The 27712-nt window shown below is 39.2% G+C and overlaps 1 protein-coding gene and 1 long non-coding RNA gene across 6 annotated transcripts in view; both read left to right on the top strand.

Moving 5' to 3' along the window:
* Positions 1-5912: 5912 nt before the first annotated feature.
* LOC146644095 (uncharacterized) lies at positions 5913-10737 on the top strand. Its single transcript, XR_014909331.1, has 8 exons — positions 5913-7418; positions 7895-7934; positions 8080-8126; positions 8439-8483; positions 9327-9356; positions 9818-9886; positions 10093-10167; positions 10563-10737. It is a non-coding gene; the product is annotated as an uncharacterized LOC146644095 (long non-coding RNA).
* Positions 10738-20756: 10019 nt separating this feature from the next.
* The window catches only part of col16a1 (collagen, type XVI, alpha 1), a 106864-nt gene continuing 99908 nt past the window's right edge, over positions 20757-27712 (top strand). For 3 of the 5 annotated variants that reach the window (XM_085395684.1, XM_085395687.1, XM_085395689.1), the window contains exons 1-2: positions 20757-21048; positions 27017-27140. In XM_085395684.1, the coding sequence (XP_085251810.1) occupies positions 27065-27140 (76 nt within the window). In that variant the 5' untranslated portion in view covers positions 20757-21048; positions 27017-27064. The remainder of the gene's footprint in view (positions 21049-27016; positions 27141-27712) is intronic. The other 2 variants (XM_085395688.1, XM_085395685.1) reach the window with 1 other exon arrangement.

Consider the following 27712-nt stretch of genomic DNA (forward strand, 5'->3'; position numbering starts at 1 on the left):
TTGTCACAGGACTCTATGTAGTCCTATGAAAAAATGGTTGAACTAAAGTACGGTATTTTCTTTATGCACAACTCTCTTAAGGGCCTGTCACAGCATTTCAGTCAGGTTGAGCCCTGGTCTTTCACTAGGCCATTGCAACAGTTTGATTCTTTTCTTTTTCAGCCATTCTGTTGAAGACTTGCTGCTGTGCTTGGAATCATGCATGACCGAATTTTGCCCGGGCTTTAGCTGTCAGACAGATGGCCTCGATTTTGACTATAGATTACTTTGGTATACAGATGACTTCATGGCCGATTCAGTGACTGCAAGCTGCACGGATCCTGTGATTGCAAAACAAACCCAAATCTCTCGACCATGCTTGACAGTTGGTATGAGGTGTTTGTGCTGGTATGCTGAGCTAGGCTCTTTGGCAGTTCTGTGCATTATGTCCAAAAAATCTCCACTTTGGTCTTGTCTGGACAATGTTGCAGGAATCTTGTGGTTTGTTCAGATGTTATTTTACAAACCTAAGCTAAGCAATAATGCTCTTTTTAGAAACAAGAGGTTTTTTGTCATAAACACTGAAAATTTTGAAATGCTAACCGAAGCCTATAAAGTCTGAGATGCAGTCTCATGTGGGGTAAATTTGCTCTGTCTGCTTTTGAGAAGATTGGAGCATTGTGTCAACACATATCTGATTGGTTCAGATGAGACAATCACTAAATCCTCTGCTTTTGTAGAAATGCTCACATTCTGATCATTATTTATTCAAGTGGATTTGATTAGCAGCACCTGACTGCTACTTACCCTCTTAATTCCTGTGGAAACAGTAAGAGTGTCACGGTTCTGGGTCAGTTTGACCCAGTATTTTGAGTTGTTATGTTTTGGTGTGTTTTTGCATTTTGGATTCTTTTCTTATTATTATTATGATGATGATGATTATGAATCTATGTTTCAGTTATTCTTGTTTAGGGATTAGTTTGTAGGTTTTGTGTTCTCGTGTTTATTGCAGGTTTAGTTCAGTGTCTAGTCTGTCTCTCAGTGTCGTGTCTGCGTCTTTGTTTAGTGGTGTCTTGTTTCCTGTTTTACTCTGAAGGTTCATGTTCCTGTCTTATGTCAGTGTTTCTAGCTTTGTTCCCCCCGTCTCATTAGGTCTTATTCCTCCCAGCTGTGTTCCCCTTCTGTCTCTAATTCCTTGATGACTTCCTCAGTGTATTTAAGCCCAGTGTGTCTTCGTGTCGTCTGTTCATGCACCCTGTTATTTCTAGCTGCACGTCAGGATTCTAGCCTGCAAGAGTCGGTATTGGACATGTTCATAGTCACTTTCTCCAGTCATGTTTCCCTGCACCTTCATGTGCCGGTACCGAGATCTTGTTCATAGTTTTTTATGTTGTGTTCATAGTCTGTCCACAGTACTTAGTCATAGTTCAGTCCTGGTCTTCGTTCATAGCCTTTAGTTACTCCCAGTTTAGGTTCTTAGTTTTGTCATTCCCATAGTTTATGGTTTGTTATTTTGCCTTCTGTATCAGCCCTGATTAAAGGCTCGCTTTGAGCTTAGCAAAAGTTTTGCCTCCTGCGTCTGTGTCCGCACCTGGGTCCACCAAACACACTCTCCACACGGTCTGCCCTCGCAGACCATGACAAAGAGTGAACTTTTTTTTTTCTTTTCGAAAGCTTTCTTTTCCACATGACTGTATGTAATGCTTCACAAATAGCAGCTGTTGTTAGCTAGCTACACTGGCATTAACATGTGTGCCAACAATGCATTTTCTTCTGAGTGGTTGAAATTGCTTTACTGAAAACAGCTATTGTACCTATGGAAGTACAAGATTAGAGACAATTGGAGACACTTGTGAGCATGCAAACACAGCTGAGGTGAGGATGTTGATGTTCAAGAGTACATCAGTGGGACAGCTCAGGTTGAGCAATTTGAACACAAAATTGGAGAGGAAAGACTCAGATATAGAAAATAGAGGCAAATGATCTGCTTTGGCAACTCAGCAGCTGAACACAGATTTAAATAAGTTGTATATCTGTACTTGAATTAAGACCATTTGCTATTAAAGCATTTTTTACAGTAAGTCCCAGTTTAGATTAAGTTTGGTTTAAACAGCTCAATGTTGACGCAGCATTTCAGACACTCAAGTAGAGGCCTGTTTGCTTGGCGTCCTCACAGGTGCGATGCTTGGACAGGATACCAGAATTTGAATACTATGAATAAGACAAATTATATGTCCACACACATCTGCACATTCTTTATATCATTTTCATGTAGAAGCACATATCAAAAGCTGAGCATAAAAGAGAAACGTGTCCACAGGAAATGTTAAAGTTCAAGCAAAGCACCAGCATTTATGATTGAGTGGGGGGGGGGGGACGATCTGTACAAGGGAGCTGTCTGTTTAACATTTTATATGGAAAATTCACTTGGCATGCAAGACCATCAGACTTGTGTTAAGTTTATGTGGCATGTTTAGAAAACTTGGCCAAAAGAAAATTGTGCTTTTTCCAAAGTCTTGGAAGCAGAGGAGGGCTCCATCAACTTCTGAATAACGTGGCGTGTTGATCATGTGACCACAGACTCCTCTCTCTGACTCTGAGAGAAAGAGGAGTACAGCAACTCTTTCCAGACCCCAATGGAAAACTACTGCTGGAGCTACTGTATTTCCTCCACTGCTCCCCACAACTTTGTGGTCTCTCTCCTCTCTTTGCGTGTGTGTCTCCATGTTTCTCTCAGACTCTTTCTTTTCTTTCTCATTAGCCCGTCTCTACATATTCCACAGACCCATGCCCCCCTTCACTGCCTTACGAACCTTTCTTCTGGTAGGAAAGACTGAGTGAAGAAAGGGGAGGGAGAAAGGGAGAGAAAAAAATTAACTGCTGTTGTTGGAATATGTGTCAGTTGGACAAATAGGCTCCACATGCTTCTCGTCATGGTGCAGGATGTAGCACACTTAATCTACACCGCCTTCATCTTTCTTTTTCCTTCTGCCCTCCTTCCCTATCTCCCCGCACTAACTATATTTTGCCCCGTTCTTTATTGATCCCATTCCTTCACTTTATGATGCTCTATTTTGTGCTTCTCCACTACCCCCGATGTCACGACAGGCTAAATTAGACTTTGGTAACGTATTACAGCGCGTCGCTCCGGTCTTAAATCCGAAACGCGTTCGGTGTGTGGCGATGTCGTTGCTCACGTTTCTGGTTTGCTGCAGCAGTGAGAATGTTTCAGCTTGGGCCTGGCAGTTTGACTTTATTCCATGGCTTATTGCGGCAATAATGCAGACCAGCAAACTGAGGAGCTTAGCAAACACACACACACACTTATACACACTCATACACGTTTACTCATGCTAAGCTGATGCCTGGGTTACATTATCAGTCCACAAGAGCCAGCATTGAGCATTAAGCCAATTTACTGGTACATACAAGTGTACTGGAGCTTTTAATGACTATCAAAACAGGAGTACCTCACACTAAATTACTGCTGTGTGCTGGAATGTGTTTTGGGCCTTTGCCCATCTCGGAGCATGTGTGGCTATCTCTTTCGTTATTGATTGACTGATTTATATCGCCACTCATGCTTGAAATAGAATCCACTTCTCAGTCTGCGCTGAAGATACACGGCCTCGCCTTCTGCATCTTCTCCTCGGCTGTGTGTCTGCGCGAAACTTTCACTGCTGCTGTGTGAGGGTTCACTGACTGCGCCTCTGTCTTTCTTTCTCATTTTCCCACTCTCTTTTCTCAGCGCCCTACCTCATCTCTACCTAAACAACGCCCATCCTGCCTGCCTACTTCCCTCTTTCAGCGCCACCGCACCCTCCACCCCCACCTCCCATCCTTGCAGTCCAATTCCTCATCCTTTTAGGGGAGCATGGGAGCATGCAGTGGAAATAACTGAGCCAATAAAGACACTGCCAGGATCAATTCACTCCGTGTGCCTCACATAGTTACTGACCCATACGGTAAAAAAATACATTTTTCCTGGCCAAAATATATTTCAAATATATGGTAAATATATTTTGTATTTGTGATGCTCCAAAAAAATATATTTTTGAAATTGAAAATATATTTCTTTCAAACCAAAATACATTTCAAAACATATTTTAGGGTGAAGAAAATACATTTCCAACCTTACAGTAGAATGTATATCAAAGTATCCTTTATTTAAAATATATTTAGTGCAATAATGATGATAATGATAACAATACTAAAAGTAACATGTTTTATGCACATCTGCAAAAAACAGTTGGATTCAAACAAAACAGAGTCAAAGGTCTATCACGAATTAGGTTGTTTATTCATTTGCTTACAGTATTTCACATTACACAATATCTCACTATAATGTAGCGTTCATTGACTTTGAAATTATCTGTCAGTGATACAGTAAACAAGATACAACAACTGCTATGTACACTTTAGTTTTTGACAATATATACAATTTAGTACTTAAAGGAACACACTCCACTGTTTTGGAAATAGGCTCATTCTCCATCTCCCTCAGAGTTAAAAATGCAGCGTCTTCTTTCTAGATCCGTACGTTAATAGGGCTCTGGAGCGTGATCTTACGGGATGGGGCGTAGCCAGGATTTTTGGTCAAGGCGCCATATTAGCAGGCCAAACAAATGCTTGCTGTGTGGTCGGTTGTAATGTTAGATTGCACTACCGACAAAGGAATAAGCTTGAAAACAGGCTCTCTTTTCATTGTTTCCTCACCTGGAAACATCATGAGGGAGCTTATGTGTTGGATGTTACCAAAAGAAGGCGTCTAGCCTGGATAGCAGCTGCGAGACGAGCTGATATTCAGTTCTCTACCAGCCACAGATATCTGTTGGTGTGCTCCAGTATTTTCATTCAGGTAAGTTCTAAATAAGTTCATATTATTATTTATAGCCTGTTAATTTTATTTTCAATAGCACAAACTTAGAACAAACATGCAGAACTACCTTCTATTTATAGAGTTGCTAATTATTTGGCATTATTGCAACAAACCAGCCTATGAAATGAATGAAACAAATCCTGACTGGGTTCCAACACTACACATGGGGCACTACGAAATCCCTGCTTCAAACTACATGCTACATACCACCATGCCAATCAGATTACTTCTTCCATGTGAGGGTAAAAAGGTGACCTTCCTGGATAAGATGGCAAAGGTTTGCTGCGTTTTGGTGAACATGTGCCCCAGTGTGGTAGTAAAACCAGGGAAAAATGCTCTTGTTAAATACTTTTAAGTCTTGTGCTGTTTATGTAGTGATAAGTTTTCAAAAGAGACAGTAAATTACAGAATGCTAGTAGTGGGTGATATTATACAAATGCTGTCATGATTTTATGTGAACATTTTGTCATTTGTAAACTATACATAACATTTTTTCTACATTGTAACTGATGTGATGTTCGACAAAGTGCTTTTAATTAAAAATAGGCAAACATTTCTTTGTTTCTTTATTCAACTTTTGAACAGTGGTATTTAGTAAGTACATATTCAGTAAATGCAAAGTATTTACATGGCCCCCTAAATTAAAACATTATGGGTTATTCAGAACAGAACTATGCTTGGAAAAATATTGTCCCATCAGTTGATCCAACTCCTCCACAGTAGCAGGTGGAACTTTTCTTTTTTGAGGATGGCTTCTTTTACCTGTCACAACGAATGGTCTGTTTATGTTTTGATCAAGAACCTTTTTTTTGGGCAGCTGAAGAGGAGAAGTCTATCTTATGGCCAACCTCTGGCTGTATCTTGGTCATATTACCCAGCAAAACCCAGTATGCAGGTTCATCTGTAACAGTCCTTGTGCCACAGATCCTCACTGTTGCTTCTACATTAAACAGAAGAGCAGTGACATGGCTGCAAGTCTCCACGACTCTAGCCATACAGCTGCAGTGGGCGGCTTCAACCTTCCCTGTGATGCTCACAATGACCTGTGGCTGCAATTCAGTCTTTAAGAGTGCAGGACCTAAAACACACACAGACAAAGTTCATTTAAAGACAAGAACTTTAATAAGCCAAGTCCGACACAAATGTGTTTTATTTACTTTCAAATCCATTTATCATAAATGTAACAAATAAAGTGTTTTTATGTATCCATCTATAGAACGCTGCATGTTATATTCTAAATCTGCATGTTTCTTTTTAGAAACCTATCAGCAAAAAATGAACCTAAAGTATGTAATGCAAGGATGTAATCACTTTCAAGAGGGAGAAAACATAAAGTTCGACTTTAAGTGACAACTATGGACACCTAATATGACAAGCAGATTCTGCAGGTCATTAATCAATGTATAAAACTAAAACAGAATGTATTTTTAGTGACACAGGACACAAACAAGGAAGCAAGATGTGTAATTAGGATTATTTATAATAAATATGAATTAATTAGGGCAATTTCTTTAACCATAAAGAATAACTAAATCCTTCAGGACAATGTCACATCAATGCACTGAACTCACTATGTTATCCCTCTAACAGAGCCTCTACATGTTCTCACTGTAATTTCCCCCTCACGAATGAATTTTTGCTAGCACTAATTTGAATGCTGGGGGGAATCAAACGCATTTTACTCGCAGTACTCAAGCTGACTTACCTTTGCTTGAATGACGGCGTACTCACAACGTGGAGGCTTAAAAATAGCCAAATCTTGTACCCAGTCCTTGGTGAATTGGATTTGCGCCTCCAGAGATTTATAATTGCGAAATTGGTGCGCCGTGTATGCTCTGACTCCACAGACAAGGTATGAGAGTAGATCATGCTAAGTCAATAGCGGTTTGGTCTTCAGGGTTTCTACTCCACGGCTATATTTCATACGGGTCCACATTTCAACAATCAAGTACCGTCTCTTTGCATCTGGACAGAATCTGTCTCTATACCGTCATTTTCTTTTGAGCTACGTTTCAGAATGGTTCGTAGCAATCTTGTTTTGATTCGTGACCTGCCAAGATGGTGCTGCGCTCCCACAATGCATTGCGACATTACGTCAACTCCAAAGCCCTTTGCGTGCAGGAGTGTATGCGCATGCGCATTGCCACGGTGGTTTAAAAAATAAAGATACAATGAAAAGTAATTAATAAAAATTAAATATTTAAACATTCCCACAAATGTGCAATGAACGTGCAAAAACTCTCTTTAGTAGTTGTTACTGTTTCTTTCTTTCTTCTTTTTTTTTTTTTTTGAAAAATAACGACGTCTCTGAGGCGCGAAATCTGACAGCGAGAGGAACGGCCGGATACAGGAGACGGGAAGAAACAAGCCGATTATGTTCGCGTTAATTAAGTGGTTGGAAGATGTAAAATTCTCAATTCTGCCAACTGAACATATACGAGATTTTAATGAGGATGAATAATTAGCCGGCATGGAGGAAACGGACCTTTATTTCGTGGAGTGGCGACAAGAAGCCAAGGCGGGTGGCCAGTCTAAGAAGCCTCCATCATCAAGCTAGCAGGTGCCTTTTCCCATATAATATTACTTTATTCTCGTGTATTTGGAACGGAAGCGTAGAGCTGCCACCCAGGCAAAAGAGAAATATAAGTATATCACGTTATAACGTGAAAAGTTTATCGTTCTAACAATATACTATCATGTTTGAACAACATGTTTGAACAACATTGTACGAAAAATGTACATAATTATCACGTCCGTACAATATTGTGCGAACGTGACAATTATGTATATTATAATAACGTGATATTATATTATACAAACATGAAAAGCATAATGTTAGAACAATAAACATTTCACGTCATAACGTGATACAGCTCTATTTTTCTTTTGCCTGGGTGGCAGCTCCACGCTTCCATAATTTGGTAATCAAAATATGTAACTTAATTAATTATATTGTGACGTACTTTTGCCTTTTCTTATTATTCTGCCTTCTCAATAACTATCAAAGCCTATTCACATTTAATTTGGCTTTCACAGAAATCCTACCTCTCCTTCTGGCTACAGAGTACTTACCAAGGTTAGAAACAAAGAACAGTTATGCTTTATTAATGTTCGCTAATTACAATGTTCCACATTTCCTTGCTTTTTAAGTCATTTTTAGGCTTTTTAGAGTTTTTGTTTTTTATTTTTTTAGCAGTAATGTTTCTGCCTATTTATTTCAGCCCATGAAATCGAATGCAGATCTTCCTAATGTGAGATTTACATAAATGTAAGTAATTTTGTTTGTCATTGTCATTAATGTTGTTGCTGTTGTTGTTTTTGTGCAGTTTGCAATCATATAAACCTAGCAAGCATCAGTCAGCACAGTGACTAACCTAAACAGATTCTTGCTTTATTCACATATATTATATGTAATTATATATACCTGCACATTGTACCTAGGGTTGCAGCCACTTGGCCCCACCCCATTGTTGTGACAGCCCTGATTGTACTTATACACTGCATCTGAACAGGGAACAGTCTGCCACATTAATGTATTTTTAAGTGACTTGTTTGTAATACATGAATTTGTTTTTTACAGATGTCAAAGTCTCAACCTCATGCTGCCCTCCCCCATCCTCCTAAAGTAAGTATTTGTTGTTGTAGTTTTTTATGCGGTGTCTGTGTCACATGCTAATCATAATTATTGAAATAACTGTTTTCTAACAGATTTTCCAAAACACTAGTTATGTTTGTTGTCATTCAGACCAATACTACTGCTTAGACATTGTTTAGTGGTCATGCATGTTTGACAAGCTCGTTATGATACCAAAACAGTAGGCCTATCACAATAATCGATATATCGACTTAACACACAATACATGTACATGACCTCAATAATTGTTGATGATGTAATTTATCCGCCATTATATTTACAAAAATAAAATATAATGATAACAAAACAATAACATTAAATAACATTGTTTTCTATTTGTTAGAAAATTTACTATTTATTCAAGTTTTTAAGGTATCTAATATTTTGATTCCTAATTTCAATGATCTAAATACTTTAAGAATTAGATGTTGGTTTGTCAATTGAAAGTGTGTAGATCTTGCATTATTATGGTATTATATTATGATTATACATTCAAAGACATAAAATGGTCTTAAAATGACAATGACATAACTTGTCGCAATTGTTTATGGGGCAATATACCGACCAACAAAAAGTCGCTATCGTAACAGGCCTTCAAAACAGACGGTTTTATGATTGATAAATTCAAAAAATAAATACATTTAATTTCTCTGAGATTCTCTAATATTCAGTTACAGTTCACAACACAGTTACCCGTACATGCAGTATTATACTGTAAATATAAATCTCTGCATTTAGCATCCCACTAGAAGCGTCACAGTTACTGCCTCTTTTTTTTTTTTTTTTTTACAAATACCTGTACTATCACTAACACATTTACTGTTTTACTTTTAGCCTGTGGATACAAATGCAGATTTCCTTAATGTAAGTTGTGCATTTTAATTACATCATGTTATTTTTATTATTATTTATTTATTTATTTTATTTTACATTCAAATATTTCAAGCTTCTTGGTTAAAGAAGCTTGATTGCTAGTAGGTAAAGAATAGTTCACCTATAATTCATATTCCCAATTAATTTCTCACCTCTGATTGAATGCCTTTGTTTGTTTTCCTTTTGACTATAACAAAACATTTTTGCTGGATATATATGGTGAATTTATATGCATAGATACAGTCGTAGTGCTTGACACATGCAAACAGCAGTAGATGTACTAAAAAGGAAATAATTACAATCATGATGTTGATTGCTGATGTCAGTATATATATTTTAGAGGAATGTTTTGTTTTTCACCCAAAATGAACTATATTGCTTCAGAAGAGATTTATTACCCTACCGGACTCTTATATATTGTTCTGTTTTTTGTTTGTTTTTGTTATTTTCAGGTTCAATGGTGCGTGTTCTTCTAATGGCCGCCTTCCCACTGGAGGTTTTGATCCACAGCAATTTAAAAGGTAATCAGCTTTGAAAGTCAGTTCAAATGGTTAGCTAATAGTACTTTAAAAAGCCTACAACTCTGTCACCAGTTTCTTTACCAAAAATTACCCATAAAAGTATCGCTCAATAGCATATATTGTAGTTCAAATGTTTAGTTGTACAAATATCAAATTTTTGGAAATCTAAAACTAGTCAAACACTCAAATGTTCATGCTTTTTATAGGAGGACAGAGCAAAACGGACATCGGCGCAGAGTGAAGAACTGCCCTTGATAAGGACACTATGACAGCCATATATAGTAAGTGAAGACTTTCTGTGTATCTAAAATTGCATACAGCACAAGTAACTTACTTTGCAACCATTAAAATAGGTTGTAAAGTAAGTTACCAATACAAATAGGTGATAATGCATTGTAGTGGTTGGTCTCAGACAAAGAAGGTCAACAGATTTATGAATGCTGGAAGGTAAGGAGAGACGACCAAAAGGGGTGTTAGCATTACTGTAATGTGAACTGGATAGACTTCCCATCTAGGAAAAAAAAGAGGTAAAATTATGCGTAAAATATATCTGTATTAATATTTGTATCTATATAAACAGAAATATCTGTTTGCTAAATGAAGCCAGCTAACATAAATCACATTTTTATTTTAACTCTGATAAAAGTAATAGAACTGTGACTTTTGTTTGTTACAGTGGCGGTAAGGAAGGGGTTTCCCAGCGTGTCCAGAAGGGCTTTGAGGATTGCCGTGAAAGCTGGGGGAACTGAGACTGCTGGAAAAGGAAAAGAAATTACATTTTAAGTATGCTGACTTATGTTCATACAATCACACACACATATACACATACACACACATATGTGTGTGTGTGTGTGTATATATATATATATATATATATATATACATATACACACACACACACACATATATGTATATGTGTGTGTGTTTCTTTTAGAATGTTTGAGTATGTAATGAGAATAAACTTATAAAATGAATATTCCTTGCTTGATTGATATGCTATATGTATGTTTTAAACATCAAATAAAGATTTCTTTCAGATGTTACATGTGAATGTGTTTTCTTAGAAATATATGAAGGGTTAAATTTATATTTTTTTGAATGATTTTAAATAAATTTAAATTGTATTTTGAAATATATTTTATTAATACATTTCAAAATATACAAAAAATGGCCAAAAAATATATGTGCTAAAATACATTTTAAATATATAAATATATTTTAAAATGTATTTTAGCACATATATTTTTTGGCCATTTTTTGTATATTTTGAAATATATTTCAAAATGTATTTTAAAATATATTTTTTTACCGTATGGGGAAGGAGAGAAAGAGTCCTGGAGATGGGCGTAAGGGAGGAGGAAAGGGAGTAGAGTCCATCTTCAGTACGGGTACAGCCATGGATGAAGAGGGTGGCGGAGGGTAATGTGAAAGAAGCATGGTTAGATGAACAGGAGAGGATCGAGAAGGAGGGCATGAAGAAATAAACAGACTCAGAGTCTAGAATAGGACATGTGCTCCCACATGTGGACTCCTCCCTTCCCTTGATGCCTCATCCTAATCCTAGGTGCCAATGACAGAGAGTCTGGCTAGTTCTGGAGAACCTGTTTAGAGAGCTTTGCAACAGGTGCAACCTCTTCCTTGAGACTCTTAGATTTGTTTGCGGCACGAAGCTCAAGAGTCCTCAGCTGTAATCACACTGGATTGCCTCCCTGCTCATTTTTAATTAGGGAAACTCGAGAGAGCTGAAATTGAAAAGCCCTACTTAATTTTAAAAGTGGTGTCCTGTTAAGCAGTATGGAACAGGTGCGTGTAAAGTAGAGGTGCTGAACAGAAGGCGAGGCTGATGGAATAAAGCCGGTTAAACCGAGGCCTCGCCTGTCGTAAATCATGCAACGTTTTCAGACCACCATACGACGCCGGTTGACTAGCTCATTGATCCTCCTTTCCAGATATCCTCCCCAGCCAAGGGCTGGAACTCGGCCAAACCACCCACCGTGCACGATATACGTGTGATGGTAATGTATCACACCGTCACACACACACCTATATGCCCAGATAGACACACAAGGCCTGTAAAAACCTGTCCCGGTCTAACCAGGACAGGCGCAGCAGTCATGTGTGTTGTGATATTTTGATACCACGGTTAGCATTTACAGGATATTGTTTTATACAGGAAAACTGTTACTCAATAAGGCCCATTTAATAGTTGTTTTTCTCTTTCTCTGTGACCCAAGAATTAATGTGTAAGACTCACAGGCTGGTACCCCAAGGTCGAAAACACCACAGAGACGAGACCACTTCCTTACTCCCATCCTCCCTTCCTTATCTCTTAGAAAAAGGCTCGTTAAAGGCCAGGTGGTTTATTTCAGAATTCACTAATGAAAGAACTCTGTATTCTATGTCTAGGAGTGTATTTTGCTGGGATGATCATAAATTGTAGCTGAACTGATGAACTACACACAGGATACTTCTTTGCTCACAAGGCAGGAAGACGTTTCCTTATTTGGTCTGTACCGGTTTGAACTGAGAACTTGCTGACACACGAACCTTTTTTTCCTCTATATAAGCTGTTATGTACTAAATAAACCTTTGAGTCGATTTGGGAAGACAACCTGAAGCAGTCTGTGTTTCCTTGTTCTCCCAAGCTGCTCCCGACGTCGTAACTAACCCAGCTGAATGGCATACCTGAGTGTTACTTTAAATAATTAGGAATCTTAGAAGGAAAGGACAGAACTCTGCTTATCGCTCGTGCCTTGGAGGGAAAACCGGGATGGACATTTTTTCCTTCAATGTGTTCCCTGTCAATTTGTTTAACAACATCGCAGGCAGTGATTTGAAGTGAGGCCTATTTTCTCTGAACCCCTTCTTCCCCCAAGGCTCCGAATTTTTGCGATCATATCTCCGCCGCTGATCCTTCATGGCAATCTTTTATTTCGCCTTTATTGTCTTTTGTTTCCCATACTTTTTAATGATGAAGCCCTTTATGATCGTGTCTCTCAGGGCTGTCATCACAATTTAGTCCCACCAGGCAAAGATATGAATGGCTCATATGCATGTGAAATGGAGCATTTACATCAATTCTCATTGAAACCACAGTCGCATGCAGCAGCATGGCCTGATTTCCTTGTACGTGTAGTAGAGCTGTGAAGACCTGGAGGAGAAGACAAATCTGTTAACCATATGCAGCTCTCGGGAGAGCTCCGAAACAGCGTCTTTTCATGTATAATACAGAGACCTTCAAAATAATTGCATCTTACTTGTCAATCCCTTTTTCTTGTTATCCTTCAGTTGCTCAGAAACACTCAGAGGCACCTTTGAAGGAAAGGTCTGGTAATTATTATCGCAATTCTCCTCTGCATTGGCAAGTTGCACTTCTGAGCAGCACAGCAGCAGAAAACTTTGGCACAGAAATTATCTCTCCTCAGTAATCATGGCATTTGCTGATGATGGCAAAGTGGAGCAGGTAAATAGCTACAAGTCCGTTATGATGAAAGGGTGTTTGTAAAGCTGTGAAGGAGAGTGCTTAAGTGTCTGTGTGTAAAGGGTGACAGCTTGTGCAATATGTGCTTCAAAGCTTACAATTCCTATGGCAACAATGCCATTTCCCTTACTAAGCCTTTACAAAAATGCAATTAAGTTTTGTTTTGTTTTTAGATCGAGCTTATTCTTTCATTGTATATAATTAAAACTTTAATAGATGCAGAGAAGAAAAGACTGTGATGAAAAGAATTTTATAACAACACTTTACTCTGGAGATTCAAAAACCATTGAATTTTGAGCATTAAACTATTTAACTCTGAAGACTACGGGCTCAAATTAAAGTGATTTGAATTTTTGTCTGTGAATTTGCCAGTAGCCTGTTTAAAGTTGTGCAATTTAAAAACTTAACTAAGTATTAGTTTTATCCATTCAAACAGAAAATTAAAGTTCCCAATATTCAAACAATACCAAGAATCTATTCCCATGCTAGGTGCTCTGCTCTTCAGGGTTCTTTGGCATGAGCATGGCTTTGAAATGAATGTGAACATGCTCATAGGAAAAAAAGTTGCAAAATAAAGTTTTCAAATACCAGGCATCGGGTTCAGATTATATAAAGAGCTGGGAAAAATTATTTGCTCACGTTTTGATTTCTTGGGTTTTTTCATATTTGTCACATTTTAATGTTTCAGACCATCAACACAAATTTTAATATTATAAAATACAGTTTTTTCCAATTATGCTTTTATTTATTCAAGGGAAAAAAGTTATCCTAACCTATCTGGCCCTATAAAAAAATACATGTAATTGTTCTCTAAATCACCCTTGGCAGCAAGAATTGCAATCAAATGATTGCGATAACCAATGTTCCCTCTAAGCTGTGCGCAATTGCGCACTGCTGGCACGGTCTCTGCGTTGCGCACAGAAAAAAAATCTAACCTGAATTGAAATTAAAATTAATACTTTAACAATTCTGCTTTGCAGTGTTAGACAGTGCTGCTCCCGTATGGGATTAGAACGATGCCACTTTATCCCATAGTCCAGCCAATGATGCGATTCACATTCGTATATACGCAGCTAATCAACGTCGTTGACAGGCTATGACAGCGTCCTTATGTGCCGACACCTGTGTTTTAGCTGGCACAGCGGCGTGGCTGATGTGGAGTGAAGCAACGTTAATGACAACGTGTACAACCATTGGAGATGTGAGCAGGACAGACGGAAAAATTGACGGAAAAAGTGTGGACTTTATACCAGTTTGTAAATTGTGTTGATAGGCCACGTAAAACCAGAGTTATGATAAAAATATATGCAGTGTTTGGTTTTCTTCCTGAATACTATCGTTGTTTATATTTACTGCGGGAAGAAACGGTAAAAACTGCGTTTTATAAGGAAAACGCTCGAAAGCACTCTCCGCCTGTGAGCAAAAACAAAACCAAAAACCACACCCTTTCCTATTGGTGGAAAAATGTACCATGTCGACCAATCAAAAAATGATATGGCAACATGGCATTTAGTGTTTAGGAAGGGGGAAGTTTTAGGAGGTGACGGCAGTGTTTTGAGATGTGAGAGATTTGCGACGTTTAGTGCAAATCTTGTGTAGTTAGTGTGTAGTGTAGTCAATAGTTTTGTTGTGTGTGTCAGGACAATGAGGCGACTGCTGAATGTTACAGGAGTGATACATCTCCTGTTGTCAGGCCTGCGGGCAAGGCTGGACTGGGACAAAAAATCGGCCCGGGCATTTTGACTAGAGACCGGCCCACCAGGATAAAGATTGGAAATGTGACGTCATTCAGGGGTAAAACCGCAAAGGATTCTGGGAATTTGTGGCAAGAGGTACTCGCGCACGCAGGCTTTCAATTGAACTCAGTTACACAGCGATAAAAAGAAACCCAAAAAATGGCAAGAAGCTGTTGTATTATTAACTGCAATAGCCGGTCGCATGGCAGCCACGGGAAGCCGACGGGTAAAGAGATCGTTTTTTTTTTTTTTTATCGGATTACGTCGTTGAAGAGAAATTTTTTAAGCCATGTTTCCGAAGTAAGAGCCGACGGATGGTCTGGATATACCAAATATAACGTCTCAGAACACTCCAGCTCACATGTTAGTCTGCTGTAGTTAATACGTCATTTTTCTTAACATAATTGGTGATATAGGTTACAAGCAAGTCTGGCGCTGAACAGAAATTGTCGCGCTATGCTCCTTTGTTTATTGTGCATAAATAGTGAATTGTCCTGACACAATATTGCGTTTCGCTTCTGTTATTACCATGGTACATTGACAAAAACATATACTTTTATTCACAGGATAAAACAGTTGTTTTGTATCACTAATTGTCCAGTGCGATTACAACATACAATATTATTGTCACTGCTACATTTCTGTAATGCTACCAGAAATTATTTCCACTACTAATTAATTACCCTTGAGCTCAAAGGTTATATTAATAAACTGTTAACGAATGTGTATCTATGACGACGATTTGTGAGACTGGTAAACTTACCTTTGTTCGTACGATGGTCTTTCGTTCTACACGGTGCATTTCAAGGTCCTGTACCCATCTGTCGGTAAACTGTACCTGGGCTTGTTGCAGTGACCTGAAGTTACTAAACTTCATGAGTGTATGCACTCACTCCAAGAACCGTATAAATATAAATCTGAGCGTGGTGAAAGTTGGGCAGCACGCTGACGTCTTTTGTCCACTCTGTGTGCTCGTAAGGGTCTGACCCTTTCACTCTGATTTTTCCTCGTATCTTTTCTTTGTCTTTTCGTCGAGTCTGTCTTTGTACGGACCGGCATTGTTCTCCTTTTGTTTTGTACATTCCTTTTTTGTGCGGCAAAGAAAAGACAAGAAGGTATTGGAACCAGAGAATGAACGTTTTGCGGTGCTGCAAATTCTTGCATTTGATGCGGTACTTGGATTGTTTTGCCACGAGTTCCCGGCATGCAATGCGCGAAAATCACGTGATTGCTAAACAAGGGGGAGGGTGCATTCGGCCTCCTCGGCTGTAATTGGTCCAGCCCAGAGTCAATCATGACCAATTGGCCAATCCAACACCTTTCATTATATATACCCTTCCTAAAAAAAAAAAAAAAAAAAAAAAAAAAAAAGTCCATTGGCCCATGAAAACAAAAAATTGCCCACGGCCCACCAGGCAAATGCCCGGTATGCCCGATGGCCGGTCCAGCTATGCCTGCAGGTATCAGGCTGTTGTTCTCCTTTATCTTATAGTGGACAGAAATAATTTTTTGGAGTGGCACAAATAATTTGTGTGGCATCAAATTTGATGCAGAACAGCTGATTGTTCTGTAAATAGTTTGAAATGTTTATTTAAAAAAACGCCTTGGCTGCGTTTTTAGGTAAATAGCTGCAAGAATCTTTAATGTTAGCAAAACTCAGTTACTTTTTTGAAGAAGTAACTACATAATTAATTGCCCAACAGTGGCCATTATATTCTGTATTTTGCAGACAGAGAGTTACAGGACTCTCTCCCAGACTCATACTCATAATACAAGTCAGAGCTTTATATAAAAAAAAAAGAAAAAAAAGAAAGAAAGTTGTGTTTTCAAAATTGGAGTTCAAATTATTTTTACTTCCAATAGTGTTAACATACTACACAGGTCATGAACAAGATTTTTCTAAATTTTCATTGTAAATGGGCTAAAGCAGTTAATTAAAAGTAGTCTAACATAAATGCTGTAATTTGATTATTTTAATAAACCATGTAACTTGGATGGATTCGATGCTGGCGTGACCACAGTGCACATGTCTAATGTTGCTCGCAGTGGTCCAAGGGACCACTCAGGGAGTTTGTGTGTTTGCTCAGACACATGAAAAATTAGAGGGAACATTGTCGATAACTGTCAATGAGTCTTTCAAAGACCCATTGCTGTGGAGGAATTTAGACCAATTCACCTTTGCAGAATTATTTTAATTCAACCACACTGGAGAGCTTTTGTACATGAACGGCCTGTTTAAGGTCATGCCAAAGCATTTTGACTTTGACTAGGCCACTCCAAAAACATTCTATTCTTTTGAGCCATTCAGAGAAACTTGCTGGTGTTGAGACTCAGGGGCTCAGCCCGTCCTGCTTCATAATCTAAGTTTGCTCGAGCTGCAGGTCACGAACTGATGGCCTGTCATTTTCCTTCAGGATTTTCTCACAGAGAGCAGAATTCATGGTTCCATCAATCACAGCAAGTTGTTCAGTTCTTGAAGCAATAAAACGGCTCCAGGTCATCACACTAGCACCACCATTTATGACTATTGTTGTACTTTTATGAAACGCTGTGCTAGTTATGTGCCAGATGCTTTTGTCTTATCAGTAAAAAAATTTTTCCAAAAAGATTATTAAGATGTTTTTTGGGACAAGGCTTTGTGTTCTTTTTGGTCAGCAGCGGTTTTCTCCTTGGAACTTTACCATGGATGTCAATTTTTCCCAGTCTCATGAACTCTGACTTTAACTGAGGCAAATGAGGCCTGCAGTCTTTAAATGCTGCCCTGGATTTATTTTTTTTGGTGACCTCCTGCATGAGTCATCAATGCACTCTTGGAGTAATTTTGGCTTGACACTCATAGGAAGATGCAACACTGTTTCAGTGATTTTTTGATTTAACAGGTTTGGCATTAATCAGGCCTCGGTGTGGTTAGTGAAATTGAGCTCAGCTTTCCAAAACCTGTTAAATCATAGTTAATTCACACAGGGCCAGGTAGGTTTGGAGGGCTTTGTTCCCATACTAAATCAAATCATCATTTAAAAACTGCATTTTGTTTTAACTTCGGTTATCTTTCACTAATATTACATTTTTTGATGATGTGAGACATGAGTGACAAATATTTAAATGTAGAAATCATCCATGGCTGCTTTGGAGTTTTCCTATCCAGTGTCCATCATCACCAAGTGTAACCAAAGAATCAGTGATGAAACGAGTCTGCAACATGTGATACAACTATGCAAAAACAAAGATGAAGAAGAAAAGCACTGTGTCGCGCCATAGTTCTACTTGAACCCAATTCCACTTGCCTTTCAAACTTCAAGTGCTTCTGGGCTTAGATAATCCCATTCTGCTTCTCTAAAGTTCAAGCAGTAGCTAATTTATAGCGCTGTATTGAAAAGGAGATGAAGTGTCCTTTAGGTCTATTTTATCATCTCTTTGTTTCTATTGACTTTAACCCATCAGTGTTTCTTCACTCTTGAATTAACCATTATCGGGAGGATGTTTTAATCTTGGGAAAGTGGGTGTAATGACCACTAATGATTTAATTTTCTGTAACATTTATTCCTTTTTTGCAAGTTGAAAATGAATTCCTTTTCATGTCTTGGCCCCCTAGATGGAACGTAACAAGGGGAAATTGATTGTAAGCTCCTATTGTAGTACCAAGCTCTAAACGTGTCTGTTTCTGCTGTGATTTGGGGAATTTTAACAAAACATTTTATGGGAACTGACTTGCTTTTGTTGCCGTGGAACTCTGAGGAACTGCAGCTTTCAACACTGACTTTTTTTAGCATACCAGCCAAAACACCAGTGAACTCTAGCCACTGTGAGGTGCCCATTGTGTTTCCATCCTACTGTCCATCTAATCACATTTCACAAGAATCACTACTGCATCTACAGAAATGGTCAGATTACAGCAAGAGTTACAAATAAATGTATACAATCACCTTATGATCTTCAACAAAAATGATTTGAAGGGGACTTTTTCACATTTTCACAGGATAACCTTCATGCATAGTACTTACAAATTTCACCAAAACTTGCATGTGCAATATGATAAAGAACGGACTTCACGAAACACCAAGTTATAAGATAGCTTGAAATATATCTTTGCCATATGTTGTAACCACTTGTTGCCTGTTGGCAGTAGTCCTGTTGGTTGATTTGCAGATCACCAAGGTATGGTTGGTTGGGGCCATTCTATCACCATTATATTAGCATCATGCTGATGTGTCAACATATTTTCATGCTTTTAATGGTCATGGTTACGACTGACCATGTGATCATAATACTGCTGAACTTGAACACTTTTGGTCCTGGACATGACACATTTGGGGAGCCTCTTTGACTTATTTGTAGATTTAAATTCTACTTAGACTGTGAAACACAGCCAGGCAATGACAAGAAAGCCTTTTACTTTGTTCCTGCACTTCACACATTGCAATAAGTCATGAACTGTGATGGATTGAACTGGATGAGCAATACATCATTAACATTTTGACTCATCCCTGGAGGTTGGGTAATATGTCAGGATAGGGAGATTCATCAGATTAACTTTTATTGTCTGGTCAGAGCCAAACTTCAACACATCATTTGTCAACATGCTCTGTGAAATAGGGGAAGCCACACCTTTTCAATTCCTTTCTTTCTTTGCTTATGCCGTCAAACCATACAAAGACATATGCACGCATTTGTCCAGATTCCCCATTGGTAGTGGCTGAATTACCTTGCTTTCCACCAGTGTTTTTAGTTCAAAGAGGACACCTCTGGGTAAGCATCTAGTTCAAAGCATTTTCAGCTTCATTAGACAGAAGTGAAACAATTTGAGTGGACGGATGCTACTTAGAGAGTTTTCACATTTTCCTTTATTGTGTTTTTTTAAACTAGGGGTAAAAGCTAATGAGAGAGTTAAAGATAACTACTCAGTAGAGATGTTGACCTCTCAACAGAGGACAGAAATAAATATCTTGTAGATGTGAGCACAGTCCTCTACCTATTCTTCCATACCATCTGAAGGGAGGTACGCATAAATCAAAAGACAAAGTGATATTTATCTGCCTCCTGAACTATTTACTTATTGACAATAAAGGTGGAATTTATGTGGCTGTTAGGACTGGTGTTTCTGGATGGTCAGGGGCTCCAACCGAGGCCACTTTATGGATTGGATGCAATAAAAGTGAGTGATAAAACAATATGGAAGCTGTGGATGTGGCCTTCAATCATAAGTAAGTATGATAAGTAAGTTCATTAATTTTAATGGAGTAAATTCCTCTCCATAATGCACCAACCAGGAGAGCCTAATCTGCATTTCTTTTCCTAATACAGTGCTTTAACCCAGGCAGAATAGAAAGTCTGTTTTTCTGGTATGTCATGAATCAAATAGTAAGAGGTGAGGGGGAGATGGAGGTAAGATGATGGGGTAGAGGGTAAAGAGAGGGTAGAGAGGCCTGGAACAGCTTGCCAAAAAGATTAGAGAGATGCCCAGGGCTTATTTTCCAGCCTTGTGGACAAGTTGATGTCACCACATGTTTGAGAGAGATCTCCCAAAGAGAGAGGGAGAGAGCAGGGAGAAAGAGGAGAGGAGAGGAGAGGTAAAGGGGGGGTGTTGGAGGGAGACTGGAAGAGAGACAGGCTGGAGGAATAGACAGAGACCAAGGGGAGGAAAAAAGTAATAAGAAACCGAGAGACAGACAACAGAGAGAGCAAAGAGGAGGCGAGAGAGGGAGAAAGACACTTGGGATCAGCAGAGAGGGGAGGGGGAAAAAGTTGGACACGGCTAATCTTGCTGTAACTTTTTTTCCCTCTTTCCTTTCTCTGTGGAAGAAGACTCAAGAAAAAAAAAGGCAAGGGGACAAAAACTAGGCTGGATTACATTTGCCTGCAGGATTCCCAAACCGGACCTTGGATCTATACACGCACAACAGCGGATTAATGTGGTCGCAAACTTGTGGATTTATCAGAAATTGAAGGTAAGGATTTTACATGCTCTCTGTCGTTTTAACTTTTCGTTTAAAAAGCGATGCTTTTTTTTTTTTTTTGCCACATCCGCCGGAGATTTAAAGACAAGTTAGTGAAGTGCAGCGGAACTTTAGTGATGGAAGTGTTGTAGCAGCAAAGACTGCTTACAGTGGGCAACGTCACATGGGGATACCATACTGCGGGGTGTACCACACACCAACAATCTGGGATACTGAGCAAAAGTACTCTAAAGTTGCTTTCTCTCAGCGGAGATCATTAAAGTTGTATGTTCTCGGCCGCTCTGACTCGTGTAGTTGTAGTAAGCTAGTATTCCGTTATTGGATTTTGCAAGAAAACGACTAGCTCCTGGCAAAAGTGATGCTGATTTTTCCTTCACATCTAATAAGCCAGGCATGGGCACAGAACGGCTGAGGTGTTGCTGTTTTGTTTGGATGGCATCCAACCCCCTGTGGCATGGAAAAGCCTCCTAAGTACACTGGGGTTTTTTCCCCACTACATGCATATCATTCGAAAAAAGTAATCAGCTTTGGAATGATCTCGGATCGGTCTCTAAAACTTATTTTCACTTCTTGGGAAAGAAAATGAACGCCAGAGGAGTGGGGGCTTGAATACCGCAGTAACATCTGCTTTCCTAATTACTCAGCTATCCCCCATGTTTGCTGGATTTTGCATCCTGTCTGCACCCCACGACTCACATTAAAAAATAAATCCTCCTACTCTTTTTTTGTTTTCACCCTCCTCCTTCAAAATGTGGAACATTTTCCACACTTCCACGTTGTCCAAGTAGGATTCTGGTTTCATTTAAGGGTCATTTTAACTAAAAGAAACTTGCACATGTAAGCTTGGAAACCCTGGTATGTAACAGAACTCTCCTACCACCAGTAGTCTCCTCATAGCCCTGTTACAAACGTTACAAATCTATGCCCATTAAGTGTTGCTCACTTAACCTGCTGGAGGCTGTCTGTGCAATGCATAGCTGTAGGCCACAGGGCGGTATGTTCTCCCACGTATATCTTCCATACCAGCTTTTGTTGGGCCTACAGGAAATTGTATCATCTCCTTGACTCCTTGCTCATTCAGTTCAGCTGTGAAGTGAACATTAGGCGGAAATGTAAAGTCAAGCTGAAGAAAATCGGCAAGTCATCTGCTCTCTCCAGGCTGACTTCATCCACAACATAGGCTAGGAGCCAACCGGGTCATGTCATCAGATTAGGACTAACTTTGCTTCGTTGCGTTTGCAAAAGGGCCGTAGGTGTCCGTGGCATTGGAACTTCCAGGTAGCCCTGAGCAATCACAGGAAAGAGTTTTATGTATTTAGTGCTCAGTTCCTTTCCTGGTCTGATTCACACTAGCAAATATTCAAATAAAGCCCTTGAACACTGCCCAGAATGTAAGACTAGTAAAAACTTGCCTCAGTCTCTTTTCAGTGTTACACAGGTTTGGATATTACCTTCGCTAGTTTGAAGGTTTTTGCTCGGAGTCAGTTGATATTTGGAGTGTTAAGCCCTCGGGGCCCACTTCAGCTACTTTTATTTAAAGTTAAAACAAGTTTGTGAAAAGGTCAAAACTTTCAGATACAGAGTGTGCACGTTCATGTCTTCAAAGCAAAATGCATTTTGGGAAACAGCATGTTGACCGACGTCGACATCCAGCAGTAGTGTAACTAGTATTGTTTGAACCTATGAGTGTACTTAGAACTGCATTCAGGTCAGAAACATTGAGAGAAATGTAAACCTTACTTAGAGGGTGAATCCCAGACTTTGATGACTTTGCCTTTTTCCCCTTTTGCTTCAGCATAAGGTTCAGATTTGTGGTTTGGAGTCTCAAAAACCACCAGATGGATTTCCATGACTGATCCATGACTGGTCTGATCTACACACTCATGTTCCCCTCAGAAGTAACTTATTGTAAACTGCGAACCCTCTGATCCATCTGACCATAAATGACCATCATAGGGTCCAAGTTAAAGTTTTCCTGTTGTGTATTTCTACTTGCATGCATTTGTGTTTAGTTCTAAATCTCACTGGTACACGCTAAATGAAGATATTGAATGTAGTAAGCATCAATATTTAAATCAGCATTTTAGCATAACATCTGTATTACAGCTATGCAGAACTGCTATAGACGCTCTAGGCAAGTAGACTCTAGTTTTTTTCAGCCATGCATTCTCTGGAGGAATGCAGGGCTCACAGCAGCCCAACAATTATTTTAGTTTTCTCACAATAAGAATTGACCAACCTTACTCACACTAACAATTAGCAGAGCTGATTTTGAAGCACCTCGTAAACAGAAATTGAGTTTGTGATTGTGTTGTTGAACGGTAGCTTCTGGAGCATGGTGTTAAATGGCTTGAGTCACTGTGTGTGTGCTCATCTGCATAAATGAGCCTCTGTTGACTTCCTATTCAGTATGTCTGTCCACTCTGTATGGCAGCCCCTTTCGCCTTCTGTAGAACACATGTTGTACTTTACACGAATGCACACAGGCGGGCTACCTGACCGATAAGGCAGGGCTTCTGTTTGATGGCTGAATTCCATGTACAGCCTCTTCTCAGAGAGAACTTCCCTTGAGGATTTTGAGCCAGGGTGACAAACTGGCGGCCAATCAGGAAGTTGCTTTCACAACTCAGCAGCAATACCACTCTTGGATTGTGTTTTCTTGTGTGATAGCCTAGAGTAGATTGGAAGCAGACTAGATTGTAAACTGCCCCTATCAGTCTTCTTGCTTCTGGATGCTGTGAGAGACAGCTGGAAAAGCAATGAACCCTCAGATAGTGAATGACAGACACATTTACACCGGGTTCTTCAATCTAAACAGATGCAAACTATTCTAAACAGTGGGCTGTTGGATCACTGTTATTTAATCATCCATGTCTGGGTGGCTAATAAGCAATAAAAGCAATTCTCTTGTCAGGCCATAAAGTGGACATGTTTCATTTAACTCTGTCAGAATGTGTTCCTCTAAACAGGCTTGTGCTAGAGATGTTGTTCCATCTGTAAACAGTGGCAATTGTGATGAAATGCAGGACAGTGAAAATTGCTAAGCCCTGAGCACAAGAGCCTCGGTCATTATGTGAAACTGTGTCAGTGGCTCATTCTGTATGTGTATTCAAATCCATAAAAAGTACTGGTACTACTGGGCTGGGCTGTGATTGTGGATGCTGGTCATTACTTCTGTCTGTCACTCCTTGTCTTTCGGCTTTTAGAGCTATAACAGTAAGACATCTGCTCCTGTTTTCCTTCCTGTGTCTTATCCATAACCAGTGACCCAATCACTCACAGGCCTGCTCACCGAGTCATGGCCGGGCCTGCGGCAAGCCCAGTGGCATAACCCCATCCTGGCTTTACTGTATCTGTTATTGCAAGCTATGAATGCAGTGCAGAGACAGAAATGGAAAGAGACACATCCATAGCAACTTATATCAGGAAACCTATTAAACTGTTTTGGATTATGGCCAGATAATAATAGCAATGAGCTGTAACTTTTCCCCCAGCTTGTGTTCTGTGGACTGTGATGCATTATGCATTATGTACTGTGTGAACTTTCTTATTATTGTGATCATGTGGCATGAAGCCTATAATAATGGCTGTAGCTTCAGACTGCTCAAACATAGCTGTCTAAGGCTTTGATTAACTTCCCACCCATCCGGCTGCAGGAGAAAACACGTTTTTTAACGTATTCTTCTTGTCGTTTAGCTAACTAGATAGTTTCACCTTAATAGTACTCATACTGGCAACAGTAGTGCCGACAGATCATTTGTGGCTTAGCATAATTGTACAGGATCTTGCAAAGACCTTGGTTCTTAAATAAACCGGTAACCTAAAATAAAAAATATGGAAGAAAAAGCAACCACGCCTGTGCTGTCTCAGGGTACTTGAATTTGTAATATTTCATGCATAATAGTGTTCCTATCATCATGGCTAAATGAATTGCTCCAGGAGCACGATGGTGTACGCAGAATGGGCCAAAAAGTTAAGAGCAAATTGTGTTCACTCTTACCGTCTTGACTACTAAACTATTTTTAGTCAACAAAACCATCATATGATATCACTATTAATGATGACGTCAGTGCTAGCTTAGCAAGCTAACAGCAGCAGCAGTTTAAAAAAAGAATTATAGGAAATACATTATGTTAATTTATTATGATATTGTTTGGTATTTATGTGCCTAATAGTGCCATCGTCCCTGCTGAAAAATGTAGTATTATGTGGGACCAAATTTAATATAACGTAGGTTACGATAGTTACGAAAATGGAGCAGCTAGCATGACGTCGAAGTCTAATATTTCAAACATCGTCTTTTTCTTACTACACTGATTGTAGCGTATGTATTCTCAACAATAGTTAGCAATTTTTAACATATATATGTTTTTTAAAAGCATTTCTTACAAATGAAAATCTTTGGGATTTTCGTATTCGTTATTCCCAAAACAATGTTAGGTTCCCTGTTTGTTTTGCATGTTTTGTTCAGCTTACATTACCTGTGCATCACCTAACGGTCACCAAAATTAGTATCTGCAGCAGAATTTTGTTTGACTCACTAGTTAATATGAAATAAAGAAAAAGCACCACAGGCCTGGCAACACCCCTGTTGGCTATAGTTGACAGTGTTCGTATTCTTAGTTCCAAGTTTACAGTGTTTAATGTAGCTAACCTGTCAAAATTTCTTCGCAGTAAACTGTGCATACCAGCACATTGTGTACATATTATGGTACATGAAAATATACGAAGTGGAGTATTTGAACTGAGCCACACTACTTAAGTCAACGGCTCCCAAAGTGGACTGCATACTTCAAATGAAAGTCTGGGGCAGGTCAGGCTGTCTCTGTTTCTCCAGAACATAATTTGAAGCACCGTCCTCCACCATATTGTCTTTTAACAGCTTGCTACAGAAGTCAGGTCAAGCTGGATAGTATTCACACGCCACATTGTGTAGCCCCAGGGGAGTGTGGGGGTCATTTCTCCTGGCAGACAGCACAGGTGTGTGTTCAGAGATACAGTCTGCTTGCCTGCCTGCCTTGAGGGCCCTGCTGAACCTGTAAACACTACAGAATTATGGGGTCCTAGCACATGCCGAGGGCAAGTCCAGGTCAGCTGGGATGTGTTTACCCGGGTTATATGCAAGTGGGCGGGATTAGCATGTTTATGCACGTACATTCTTGTGTGCGTTTATAAATGAGCTACTGTAGTAAGGGAGAGAGACTGCGCAGCCAAGATATAATGATTATTTCTACGTGGCGTGCATTTTAATCTATGCATGCCTTTGTGTGTGTGTCTGTGTGCCTGTTGTTTGGCCACGTGGAAGCATCTGGTACAGCAGAACAATGGCTCCAGTGGAATAGTCTCCAGATGTGTTTGTGTGTTTTGGCCCCTCTGTCTGTTTGACTCTAGACCAACCGTCCTGCATGTAAATCATTTTGCTTTCATGTCCATCTTCTGCTTTGTTGTCTTGCATTTGCTGCTTTGTTTGCGTCAATAATGTGCTTAATGTGCGCATGTGCTCATGGTCAAATGTGGCTATATATATATAATATATATATATGTGTGTGTGTGTGTGTGTGTGTGTGTGTGTATATATATATATATATATATATATATATATGTGTATATATATGTATATTAGTTATATTCACATGTATGTGTCAGAGTGTGTGTAGCAGCTGCCCAGTCGAAGGCCAACCAGATGGACAGGATAATGACTATGATCAGACATTATAGAGTTACACAACTTAATGAGGACCATTCTGGTTAATTCATATGCCACTAACAAAGCCCGCATCATACTACATAATTAACACATCAACTGTGACTGACTCATAAATATACATCAACGTCTATTTAGGAGTCAAGCATAATGCACAGCTGTCGGCAGAGTAAGCAAACTGGGTGGCATGTTGACAGAATGAAGGAGGGATTTGACTTTTTTGACTTTCCCTTTTTCTCTGTGTTTATCCATCAGCTGGTGGCTGGAGTGAGGTGAGGTGGTGTTTTTTGGAGGAGTGAAACCATGTGGCTTTTCTGCTCCTCTCTGGCTCTGCTGGCCATCAGCTTTGGATCGTGTGACCCTCTGGTGTCCGAACAAGGTGAGTCAAGCCTTTCCAAAAGATGTAAACCCTAGTTATTTATTTGCATAGGTAATGAAATGTAAATTTTTGAACAATGTTTTGTTTAACAAAAGGAATAATCTGATTTAAAAAAAAACCCCAAAACAATAATAATACTAAGAAAAATATCTAAAACAGGAGTGCGCCCTCTTGTGGCTGTGCATAAAAAAGCATGGACACTGTAAATCTAAGAAACAAACTGCTGTCTTATTTATGCTAACCTAAACCCTTTTTGTAATGATTTCTGCCTATTGTGCTTGACTCTAATGATGTTTCTCCTGTCTCTTTGTTACTTTTCAAATGAGCTTTTATGATTATAATTTAGTCTGCATATTAATTAAATTATTTTCATAATTTTCAGTCGATTTTTCATTGATGCTAACAGGTTTGCTAATAGCTAATATCGGCAGATAATATCGACCTGCCGATACATCAGTCAGGCTCTAATCATCAGGGATGATGAGATATTGTTGGGTAATGATTCACGGTTTGCTTAAATAAAAGTGGTTAGATAAAAGCTTACCTGTTACGTAAATAAATATTAAGCTAGT

The sequence above is a fragment of the Rhamphochromis longiceps genome, linkage group LG22 (genome assembly GCF_057381845.1).
Source record: "Rhamphochromis longiceps isolate RC_006_pf linkage group LG22, R_longiceps_female_GT1.1, whole genome shotgun sequence".
Lineage (NCBI taxonomy): Eukaryota > Metazoa > Chordata > Actinopteri > Cichliformes > Cichlidae > Rhamphochromis > Rhamphochromis longiceps.